The sequence below is a fragment of the Loxodonta africana genome, chromosome 10 (assembly GCF_030014295.1).
Source record: "Loxodonta africana isolate mLoxAfr1 chromosome 10, mLoxAfr1.hap2, whole genome shotgun sequence".
Taxonomy (NCBI): domain Eukaryota; kingdom Metazoa; phylum Chordata; class Mammalia; order Proboscidea; family Elephantidae; genus Loxodonta; species Loxodonta africana.
Window position 1 is genome coordinate 12151175 of NC_087351.1, and position 12821 is coordinate 12163995.

At 43.1% G+C, this 12821-nt stretch overlaps 1 protein-coding gene across 5 annotated transcripts in view; it reads right to left on the reverse strand.

The window, feature by feature from the left end:
- TUBGCP4 (tubulin gamma complex component 4) overlaps positions 1–12821 on the reverse strand; it is a 38199-nt gene that overhangs the window by 5780 nt on the left and 19598 nt on the right. For all 5 annotated transcript variants that reach the window (XM_010598391.3, XM_010598390.3, XM_010598392.3 and 2 more), the window contains 7 exons: positions 11472–11673; positions 8859–9024; positions 8497–8621; positions 6367–6417; positions 5844–5949; positions 2008–2115; positions 1443–1581 (listed from right to left, as the gene is read on the reverse strand). In XM_010598391.3, the coding sequence (XP_010596693.2) occupies positions 1443–1581; positions 2008–2115; positions 5844–5949; positions 6367–6417; positions 8497–8621; positions 8859–9024; positions 11472–11673 (897 nt within the window). The remainder of the gene's footprint in view (positions 1–1442; positions 1582–2007; positions 2116–5843; positions 5950–6366; positions 6418–8496; positions 8622–8858; positions 9025–11471; positions 11674–12821) is intronic.

Genomic DNA, 12821 nt, shown 5'->3' on the forward strand with positions numbered 1-12821 from the left:
AGATGACACAAACAAAAAACAAAACCAAATTCACCAGGGTTCCCTATCACACAGGAAACCATAAATATGCTTACAAGGGTCATCTAGTGGTACAAAAGCCAAAAGAGACAAAATTTTTACCCAGTCACACTTCCTGAATGTACTACCTCACATTTCAGCCTGATATCGCAGCTATTTTGCTTCAGTGAGCATTTCTTTCACCTTTGGCCATTACATAAGTTCCCACTGCAGGGCAGCAAATACTTTTAGTGGGGAAAGTAGGGTCCCAAGAAACTTGAGAGGTGGAAAAAGTTTGTGGGGTACTGTATGTTCCACGCGTCATGAAAGGGTTAAGAGCATATCAAGTTAGGTGTTAAGCAGACCGTTCACCTGTGGGATGCTGTGAGTTACGAAGTTTTGGAGGCTCTCTGACAAGATCCATGCAGCTTACCTAGGTGGGCCATGGGCTCTGAACCTGCCAAAGAATCTTCTCCCTCAACCAGCCTCATCTCTTCCAGTTCATGCCCAGTCTATCATATTCTAAGCTTCTCTACCTTCAAAAAGTAGAAGGTTGTGAAGATGAAAGGGGAAAATGAAGAGAGGTAGTTGGAAGAGGAGATGGCCCTTTTGTTCCTTTGCTTTCCCTCTTCACTTCTCCAGCATCACTGAGCATGACAGTTTCCATCCTCCACCCAAGGCCAGTGGCCAGTTCTCTAACCAGTAATAGGGTTTGGGAAGTCCCTTGAAATGGTGCAGGGATGGATTTCAGTCAGAGGCCATCAGCAGTCAAGTATTCTCCCACCTCCCTTCTCTACAGCTCTAGTTCCCATATGGTTTGGGGACACTGTGTCCCAACCAGGGCCAAGCAACAGCATTTTGAAGGCCAAGAAAGAACAAACCTGATCAGAGTCTCTTAGCACCTGGGTCCAGTTCCTTTATTGCATCCCCCCAGACTGGGTGCCCTGCTCCCTCTCCCTGTGGGTAAGCAGGTGATCATCTCCCCGGTGACTAAAATCCACAGCAGATAGGAGGACTTTCCCAAGCAAACCAACAAAAAATTACAAAAGTTAGGGAGGAGCTTTGTCAGATCTGATGCAATTATCAAGGGTTAGACTCTCAATGTAGTGCTTGAGACTGCATCTTCTAGAGATTATAAATATTGCAGCCTGCAATATTTTATTATCATGGTTTTTAAAAAACTTTCAATTTCTGATGGTTTTAAGCGAGCTTGCACCCTCCGTTTCATCCCAGTGCCCACCATTCCCTACTTTCTCATGTGCACAGCTTCACTTTTGAATGCTGTCTGCCCGGCCCTGGATGGCATCTGAGTCTGCAACCTCTGATCCACACAGATCGCTAAACACTAGCTGGGGACTATCCTGCTCCCACCAATTCTATCCCTGCTAACTTCTTCCCTTGGAAGCAAGGTGGGTAATATTTGCCAGAAACTCGGGAATACTCACTTTTCCAGGACAGCAGGGGTGAAGAGAATGTGTAGTGGCCACTGCACTTTGTAGGAAAGACCTAGGGCTGCCCAGCCTGATGCAGGGGTTTCCCGGGGAGAAGTTTCCCGAGAAGGCCCCTCTCTTGCCTGAGTAGCATCTGCAATGGCCAAGAAAAGACAAGACTGTTAATGAGAGCCTCAACAAAGTGAACAGCTCTTGATGAGAGCACACTTAAGCCTGCAGTGTCAGAACACAGAGGGCATGAAGGCAGAGGGCAAGAACACTCCTACGTGAGTGTTCCTCCCTCTGGGGAGGCCTTTTAGACATTTTTTTTTCAGCCTCAATGTCTGGAGGCTGGTAAACAGCAAAAATAAATATGGACCATTCCAGCAGCATGACAGAAAAAGAACATGGCCTGGGCATCTCATGTAAGCTCTCTGGACCTCCCTTTTCTCCTGTGTAAGATTAGCATACTGGACTAGAACACCTCTAAGGTCCAAAATTACATGGTTTCTGTGCAGGTGGATGGAAGCCGAGGTAGGAAAATGGGTGATGACCAGTAGGAGGAGAAGGAATGGCAAACCTTTGTGCTCCTTTCCATGATACTCAATTGTCAGATGCAGCAGAGGGAGAAGGTTGTCATCGTCTAGCAATACCTTGTGTGCTGACTGCTGAAAGGCCACATTCACATCTGCAAGAAAGGGCACAGGAGCTGATAAGACCTGGCTACATAACAAACCCAGACTCCTCCAGCTTCTGCTTCTCCCCTACCTGCCTAACAAGAATAGAGGACGTAGTAGACACCTGTTACTTTTGCCTGTCTAGCATTCGTTCCTCCTTCCTGTTGTGCCCAGAACAATCCACATAGTTCCAGTGGGGCTGACAATACTCGACTCTAGGGGAGTGGGTGACACGGGCGTGCTCTGATGGAACATAATATTCCACTGTGGTCCAGTATTTTGTTCAGGGACATGAACATGACCCAAGCCAGACCAATTCAGCAACGAAGCTCTATTCAGACTCTAAAGAGAAGTGAAGCTTTTTTTCCCTAAACAAATAGGGACTTAGCAGAATGTAAACTTGGTGCTGCTGAAGGCCATCTTACCACCATATGAAGAAGGCCTGCCTGGGAAGAAAAGCAGAGGTGAAAGATGGAAAGAGATCAAGTCTTGAAGGTATCATGTGAGTCATCAGACCAAACTTTGCATACAGCCATCAAACCTCTGGGCTTTTCAGTTACATGAATCAATTTATTGTACGTGTAATAAATCAATAAACTTCCCTTTTTTTCTCTGCTTAACTGAGTACCAAAAAAAAAAAAAAAAACCAAACCAAACCCACTGCCGTCGAGTTGACTCCGACTCATAGCGACCCTGTAGGACAGGGTAGAACCGCCCCATAGGGTTCCCAAGGAGCGGAACTTTTCGGTTAGCAGCCTAGCTCTTAACCACTATACCACCAGGGCTCCTAATTGAGTACCGTGGATATCTATTGTTCTACTGGATGAGAAAAATGGTCACCTTGCCTCCCCCCCCCCCCATTTTTTTTTTGTTATGATTCTTACCCAACTCTACTCATGTGGTCTGGATAGGAATGGTCATCTTATTGATCATCAGTTGGTCAAGAGGTAGATACTTTACCCAACGAGGTATATCCTACATCTCTGACCTCTTTGGCCACAGTGATTGATTGACAGCATATCATCTGGGCCAGACGAATCAAATCCCTTTCCTTGGGATTTTTTTGTTTTTTACTTTTATTTCTTTACATTTTATTTATTTTGTTTTTGTTGAAATATACACAGCAAAACATTTACCAATTCAACAGTTTTTACATGTACTATTTAGTGACACTGATTACCTTCCTCAAGTTGTGCAACCGTTCTCACCATTTGTTGAGTTGTTCCTCATTAACATCAACTCACTGCCATCTAAGGTTCCCATCCAATCTTTCAAGTTGCTGTTGTCAATTAGATCCCATATAGATAGTTCTTAAAAGAGCACAATGCTCAAGGCAGACCTTTTTTTACTAGTTAAGGTAAACTACTGTTTGGTTTTAAGAAGACTTCAGGGGATATTTTTGGCTCAAGGTTCAAACATTATCTCAGGGCAATAGTTTTAGGCGTTCAAGCCCCCTCCATGGCTTCAGAAAGTCTAAAGTCCATAAGAATATGTAATTCTGCATTTTCCCCCTTTTGATCAGGATTCTTCGATGGAATATTTGATCAAAATGTTCAGTAATGGTAGCTAGGCACCGTCCAGTTCTTCTGGGTCATGGCAGACAAAGGAGGCAGTTATTCATGGAGGCAATTAGCCACACATTCCATTTCCTCCTCCTATTCCTGACTCTCCTTCCTCTGTTGTTCCAGGTGAACAGAGACCAATTGTTGTGCCTTGAATGGCTGCTTGCAAGCTTTTAAGGCCCCAGGCACTATGAAACGAACTAGGGGGTAGAATAGAACAACTAAACATGTTATCAGGGCAATTAACTGAGATGGTCCATGAAACCATGACACTAAACCTCCAAATGAAGGAACCAATCCCATGAGGTATTTGGTTGTAGAGAAGTAGTCTCAGCAGCTACTCTTTTTTGTTGTTGTTGTAAATATATCTACCACACAACTTTTGCCAATAAACTTTCTCTCAGGTGTAAACTTTTTCCAGGTGTAAAGCTTATTAACAGCAATTATAGTAACTGGCTGTGCAACTCTACCCTTAATCAATGTGATTTTTCCATTTTTTTATTTTTACTAACCCCCGTTTTCCCCTCCCTCCTGCCCCTGGTAACCACTAACAAACTTTGGTCTCTATATATTTGCCTTTTTTTGTCTTTTTCTATAAGTGAAAAAAAAAAAAAAAGCTCATAAAATATTTGTCCATTTGTGATTGGCTTATTTCACTCAGCAGTCTTCAAGCTCCATCCATATTGTAGCGTGTATCAAGACTTCATTTCTCTTACCAGCTGAGTAGTATTCCACTGTATGTACGTACCACATTTTCTTTATCCATGTATCTACCTGATGGGCATTTAGGTTGTTTCTACCTTTTGTCTATTGTGAACAGTGCTGCAATGAACATTGGTGTACAAGTCTCTTTTTGTCTGCTTTCAAGTCTTTTGGGTATACACCTAGGAGTGGAATTGCTGGGTCATATGGTAGTTCTATTTTTAGTGTTTTGAGGGACCGTCACACTATTTTCCACAACAGCTGTACCATTTTGCATTCCCACTAGCAGTGGATAAGTGTTCCAATTTCCCCATATCCCGCCAAGATTTGTCATTTTATCTTAGCCATCCTAGTGGGATGGTATCTCAATGATGGCTTTTGATTTGCATCCCTCTGATGGCTAATGAAGGAGCCCTGCTGGTGCAGCGGTCAAGTGCTTGGCTGCTTACCGAAAGGCCTGTGGTTCGAAAGCACCAGCAGCTCTGTGGGAGAAAGATGTGGCAGTCTGCTTCCGTAGAGATTTATAGCCCTGGAAAGCCTATGGGGTTGCCATGATTCAGAACGGACTCGACGGCAGTGGGTGGGATGGTTACTGATGCTGAGCATCTTTTCATGTGTTTGGTGGTCATCTGAATGTCTTCTTTGGTGAAATGTCTATTCAAGTCCTTTGCCTGTTTTATGATTGGGTTATTTGTCTTTTGTTAAGTTTTTGAAGTTTTATATATATATTGGTTATTAGATTCTTGTTGGGTATATGGTATCCAAAGATGTTCTCCTAGGCAGTAGCTTGTCTCTTCACTTTTTTAGTAAAGTCTTTGGATGAACAGAAGTTTTTAATTTTTATAAGGACTCATTCCTTGGGATTTGTTAAGTTGCTACTGGATAGACCAGGTTTGCTTCCTCCACTAGAGGACACTATGGAGCGTGTTCTGGGAGTTGTTGGTGGCCATGTTTCTAGATGGGGCTGGAAGGCCACCAAAGAGCATAGAAGAAGCACAAACAAGATATGGTAAAAGAAAGAATGCTAGTAGAATCCAAGTTCCTAGTTTCAGTCGTTCCGAGGCCCAGCTACAATTATCTGACTGGAGTTTTAGATACACTAGCAAACATACTTCCCTTTTCTACCAAGGTTACTTCTGGTTAGGTTTCCATCATTCACAACGTAAAGAGTTCTAATACAACACTGCAAACAGCAATCAGCCCCAATATATCCCTTAAGGCAGATTTGGGTATAATCCAATGAGATACATACAATACCTGGTTTGAAAGGCTGCGCCAACTCTTCACTGCCAAGATGGTGTTCCTAATGACCTCAGCGAGAAGCCTACCTGAAGGGGCCTTCCATCTTTGGAAACACTGTCCTGAAACTCACCAGGCTGCTCTTATGTGGAACAGGGTTCGATGGCTTGGCAGTAGCCAAGAAAAACCCTGCGACTTCAGTAAGCTGGCAGTTCTCAGGGCCAGAGGGCAATTACCATGCTCAGTTACTGCAGTGGGTGGTGTTTTTAACATGTGTTGAGCTGTGTCAATGAAGGCCTGAAACAGTTCTCCACGTCCCAGAAGATAGAAGTCTTTAATGATCTGAGGAAAGAATTTCAATTTACAATTCAGCAGGACCAGGAGCTCCTCACTATCCTAAGGGAATTACATGTATAATGAAATTTCCAACCTCATCAGTCTGAGCCCAACCTACAAAAGGATACAGCCTTTTGGCATTGAAAGGAGGCATCCTTAACAATTCCTCAAGGCAGGATGACTGGTATATGTTTGGCATCATTTATTCAATGGCAATACAATTATATTATGCCTGGAGAAAATATACACCCAAATCTTTGTATTATAATAGATCTGTAGTGTTAGGCATAGTTTGCTCACTTGGGTAAAGACATATGAAATCACTCCTGAAGTCTGGGTATAGGCAACCTGTGGTCTCAGGAAAGGCTGGCAAATGACAACCATTTCCCACCAGCATCATTTTAAGAGTTGAATAGCTGTTACCTTCAGCTGACCCAGTAAGTCTGACTCTTCTACCATAAGCTTCCAGAGATGCTGTAAAAAGAATCAACAAAACAAGGATAAAATTTTATTACAATGAAAACCCTGTACAAAAAACAGCTCTGAACGTATACACTGCTGGTGGGAATGTAAAATGGTACAACCACTTTAGAAATCAATTTGGCGTTTCCTTAAAAAGCTAGAAATACAAGTACCATACAATCCAGCAATCCCACTCCTTGGAATATATCCTAGAGAAATAAGAGGCGTCACACGTATAGATATATGCACACCCATGTTCACTGCAGTACTATTCACAACAGCAAAAAGATGGAAACAACCTAGATGCCCATCAACGGACGAATGGATCAACAAATTATGGTATAATCACAAAATGGAATACTACACAATGATAAAGAACAATGATGAATCCACAAAACATCTCATAATACGGATCAATCTGGAAGCATTATGCTGAGTGAAATCAGCCACAAAAGGACAAACATTGTATGAGACGACTATTATAAGAACTCAAGAAAAGGTTTAAACACAGAAGAAAACATTCTTTGATGGTTACGAGGGTGGGGAGGGAGGGAGATGGGTATTCGCTAACTAGATAGTAGACAAGAATTACCTTAGGTGAAGGGAAGGACAACACACAATACAGGGGAAGTCAGCACAACTGACTAAACCAAATCTAAGAAGTTTCCTGAATACGAACAAACACTTTGAGGGACAGAGTAGCAGGGGTGGGGGTCTGGGGACCCTGGTTTTGGGGGACGTCTAGGTCAACTGGCATAACAAAGTGTATTAAGAAATGTTCGGCATCCCACTTTGGTGAGCGGTGTCTGGGGTCTTAAAAGCTATCAAGCGGCCATGTGAGATAACATCAATTGGTCCCAAACCACCTGGAGCAAAGGAAAATGAAGAACACCAAAGACATAAGAAAAATACTAGCCCAAGAGACAGAAAGGGCCACATAAACCAGAGACTCCATCAGCCTGAGACCAGAAGAACTAGATGGTGACTGGCTACCACCAATGACTGCCCTGACAGGGAACACAACAGTCCCTGATGGAGGAGAAAAGTGGGATGCAGAATTCAAATTCACATAAGAACACCAGACTTAATGGTCTGAGACTGAAGGAACCCCGGAAGACATGGCCACCAGACTCTCTGTCAACCCAGAACTAAAACCATTCCTGAAGCCAGCTCTTCAGACAAAGATTAGACTGGACTATACAACATGAAATGATACTCGTGAAGAGTGTGCTTCTTAGCTCAAGTAGATACCCGAGACTAAACGGGCAGCTCCTGTCTGAGGGCAAGATGAGATGGCAAAAAGGGACAGGAGCTGGTTGAATTGACACTAGAAAGCCGGGGTGGAAAGGAGAAGTGTGCTGTCACATTATAGGGAGAGCAACTAGAGTCACATAACAATGTGTAAGTTTTTGTATGAGAAACTAACTTGAGCTGTGAACTTCAACTTAAAGCACAATAAAAAAAAAAAAGGTTCTGAACAAATCTAGAAATATATTGAAAAAAAGAATATACACCACGACCAAGCTGGGTCAATCCCAGCAATGAAGGGATAGTTTAACGTAAAAAAAAAGTGAGATGGAAATTTTCTGGAACTAGACAGTGTTGATGACTGCACGACAGTGTGAATATACCAAAAACCACTGAACGGTACACATTAAAATGGTTAAAATGTTGAGTTTTATGTTGTATGACTTAAAAATTCTTTTAATGTGAATGTCATTTACCACATTAAAGATTAAAGGAGAAAATCATGTGATCATCTCAACAGATGCAGAAAAAGCACCTGGTAAAATTCAACATTCAGTCATACGTTAAAGAAAGGAAAAGAGCGAGAGAGAAGGCAGAAAAGGAGAAGAAAGCACAGTGACAGAATGAAATGTCTTTCTGCTGATAAAGGTCACGCTGTCTGAGGTGAGAAGACGAAGGCAGTTCTGCCTCTATTATTAAAGGCAATGCTTTTCTTTCCTTTCTGCCCCCCAACTCTCTCAAACAAGCTAAGCTCTAACCACGACAAGAAACAAAAGCCAAGTACTCAATTTCTGGGGAACCCGTCCATCTTCTTTCTAAAAAAATGTCAGATGCAGGACAAACCTCAGCCACGGTGCTACGGATGCGATCCACCACCTGCTCAAAATCCACGAGGCTGAAGAGCGGCTGCTGCTTGAGTCGATGCAGCTCTGCAGCAAAAGTGTCCTCCTGGTTTTTCAAAATGGATCCTGCCAAACAGGAAGGCACCGTCAAAGGAAGTCAGAGAGTGCCTGACACAGGCAAGGTTTTCTGGAGAGGGTGCGGCTCCTTCACCTGCCTCTCAGGAAAGCATGTCACGGCTGTGCTTTAATCTGACCACATAAATCTTGGTAGCTGCTCACTGTGACCAGGCAGACTGCTGGACCACTCAGTATTGAGTAAGAAGAGCCTTTGAAGATGCAGGAGATTGGGCAAGAGTTTCCTACCTTTTCTAGTTAGGTTCACATTTTGATTCTCAAACATCTGGACAGATTCTCCAACAAAGAGGATTTTCTCAGCCACCCTCACGGGGATGTAGGATGGCAAAATCTCCACACGTAGGGAAAACTGCTTGAGAGATGGCGCCAGCATGTTCTCTTCCTCAATTAGGCGCTGGTCAAGGAGATAATCCAAATCAGAGATGAAGGATGAAGCAAAGGAAAGCCAGAAAGCATCCAGTAACTCTCCCTCCTAACCATGACTTATACTTCCTAGAAGGAGGGACTTTAAATCTGAAGCTGCACAATTCTTAAATCACCAGTATTGGACAAAAACAAAAACCAAACCCATTGCCATCAAACCGATCCCCACTCATACCGACTGCTGGATAGCTGTATTTAATTTTCAGGCAGCGGGCTGCCTTTTTTAACACGGGGATTTTAGTCCTCATCCTGCCTTTACCACCTGTGTAAAAAGCTGTGCAAGGAATCACTCATCTGGAACTCAATTCCGTTATCGTACAAGGAGAGCTGGTCTTGACTTTTCCCAGGTACAAGGGTCTCGTTAGAAATGCAGCGTGTTTGGATCTTGTGAGACACGGTGGAAACGTGCTAGAAATGCCACGTTCTCGGCCCCTCCCCAGATGTAGAGAATCAGAAACGTGGAGAGGAGGCCCAGCGGTCTCTGGTTCAACCAGTGGTCCTGGTGATTCTGACGAACGCCAAAGTGTGAGAACCACTGACCAAGCCCATGGTGCCTCAGTCACTCAGGACCCTCCCGTGCCCTAACTTGCTCTTGATTTGACCCTTCTCTAGCTCCATCCCAGAACTCCTGGCTCCAAAATACCCCTGACTTTGATCTCTGCTGTTTGCCCTTTTTGATTTGGGCTTCAGGGATGGTGTTCCTCAGGGCACCAGCCCAGGGCCTCTTTTCCTCTCACTCTGCATACCCTCCTTAGACAATCTTATCTTCTTCTGTAGCTTAATGACCGCAGATATCTCATTATAAAAACTACGGACTTTTCAGACAAATGTGCAAACAAAATTTCACAGAACCTTCTGAAGTCACCCATGGATGCCAGGTGAAAAACTCCTGAGCTATATGCTGCTGCCCCCAAGTCTCTGTCTTTAATCTACATTGCTCTCATGAGTTCAACACATCCACAGTTGGACCTATCTTCTTTCCCCCAATAGCTGCTACACACATTCCATATCATCACTACCCACCTTGCTGCTGAAGGCAAAACCTAGGTATCATCCTTGACTCTTCCCTTCTGACCCATATCCAACCACTCACCAGGGTCTGCTGATTTTGTCTCCTGAACAGCTCTCAAACCCTTTTACTCTTCTCCACATTCACTGTTAGCTTTGGTTTGGGCAGTACTGTTTTTCACCTAAATATTCCCAACAGTCTCCTAACTGACCTACCTGCCCCCAGTCTTGATTTTCTTTCTAGTGAGTCCCTACATAGCATCCAGAGTGATTTCTCCATCATGTAAATCTGATGTTATTTTTTTGCCTAAAATTCTTCACTGGCTCCCAGCTCTGTCCAGGTTCAAGTCTAAACTCCTTTCCATTGTTTACAAGGGCCTTCATGATCTTGTCTCTGCTTAACAGCTTCATCTCTTTCCACCTCCCTCTCCCCTCTCTGCCCCTTACACTTTATATTTCAGCCTTCACACTACCATTTAATTGAATTACTAACGGTTCCCCATATAAGCCATGTCCTTCATGGCCTCTCTATCTTTATACACATCAGTCCCTCTGCCTGAAATATTTCTTGCCCTCTCCTCCCAAGCTCTTTGCAGTTTAGATGTATATTCCACCAAAGAGCCTTTGGTAGTTCCTCTAAGACTATGTTCCAGGATAGATAGCTCCACAATAATCGTAGGAGACTTCAACACCCCACTTTTGGTGAGGGCAGAACATCCAGAAAGAAGCTCAATAAAGACACAGAAGATCTAAATGCTAAAATCAACCAACTTGACCTCACAGACATATACAGAACATTCCACCCAATAGCAGGCAGGTATACTTTCCTTTCCAACGCACATGGAACATTCTCCAGGACAGATGACAGGTTAGGCCACAGAGGAAACTGTAACAGACTATGTTCCAGGAACAACCACATTCACTCTTTTCAGAGCACTCAGTGCATAGCAACATAACTGTTCACTTTTCTGTATCTTCCACTAAACGAGAGGCCCCTTAAGGACAGGCACTACTGTAACATTTTATTTGTCTACACAGTTCTTAACAGTGTCTGGCACATAACAGCATTCAATAAAATGTTATAATAGGATTAACAAATGAATGAGGATTATACAGGACTTTAGGAGTCCAATCAAAACTCCAAACCACATTTAAAAGCTATAGGGTACCTATATCTTGTAGAGATAAGAATTATTACTAACCTCTTAAATGTATGTATGGGAAAAAGGAAAACAAGGAATCTCACAAATGTGTTTTCTATTTTGCAGTCTCACATTAGTTAAGATAAAGCCAAGTGTTTACATCTAATTTGTTTATGGAAGATGCTGGGAAGGGATCACTAAAAGATCACTGAGCTATAGATTTTTTTGACTCCTGGCAGGAGCTGGCTAGGCTTTTTGCTGTGCTCACCAAGTCCTGGAGTTCTTTCAGTTGTTTTCCTGTCAGCCCTCCAATGCCCAGGTCCTCCTCGTCCTCTTCTGGCTGGGCAGACACATTACCAGAACAGGGGCCCTGTTTGATAAAGAACTCTTCGTGCTGGTCCAAGAGCAGTCCATGAAGCATCCAGGCTGAGAGCTGCTTGTACATGACCCCATGACACATGGCCAGGACTCTGAGTGGAGAAGAAAGCAAGAACCTCAAAAGTCCTCTTAGAGACACCAAACCCCATGGGCACCACAGGGGCCATGCTTTCCACTGCTACGGGATAGGTGGAGGCCTGAGAATCTGATGAGTCATAAGGGAAATGGCCAATGAAGCTAAAAATTGTTGTACTATTTTAACTTAAATGCTAATGGATAGACTAAGTGATTAAATGCCCAGACTTGTAACCTACTTACTGAAATTGAAAATTTTCTCTCCTCCTTTTGTGTAAGTAAACTTCAAAATTGATCCAAATTAAGTTAAAATTAAGTGGATTTGGAAGAGTATCTTTTTGGTTAGTACGAATACTAAATTTATTTTATTTTTGTTGGAGAGTAGATTCAATATGTGAGAGGCAGGCATATCTGAAAAAGCATCATCTACCAAAGTGCAGAAACTAAAACTAATGGGCAAAAGGTTGCTTAACAAAAACAAAAAAAAAACCACTGCCATCCAGTCGATTCCGACTCATAGCGACCCTACAGTACAGAGTAGAATTGCCCTATAAGGATTCCAAGGAGCACCTGGTATATTTGAACTGCCGACCTTTTGGTTAGCAGCCACAGCTCTTAACCGCTACGCCACCAGGGTTTCTGAAAGGTTGCTAGGGGAGGATATTCACCTGGTCTCAAAGAATCAGCCCACAGGTAACGATTACAAAAGGGAAAAGGAACCTAGGAACCTCCACAATGGAGACACCTAGCAGAAACCACCTAAATCAGGTGATAAAGCTTCACAACACCAATAATGAAACAAGCTGATTTCTGTGGGGCTGTACCTTCTGACCTCATGTAGTGGGAAGTAAACAACATCACCCATGTAGTATTCTTGCCAAAAATATTTAACCTGAATCTAATCATGAGGAAATAGATAAACCCAGACTGTCTACAAGACAACTGGCAAGAACTCTTCAAAAATGTCAATGTCATCAAAGAAAAAAAAAAAGGCGAGAGGGACTACTGTAAATTAAAGGGACTAAAAACACCCAACAACCAAGTGTAGTATGTGAGCACTGACTGGATCCTGGGCTGTAGGAACAGAACAGCTGTGAAGGACTTTTGGGGACAACTGGGGAAATCTGAATGTTCCGATGTTGTATAACTGAATCAATGTTAACTT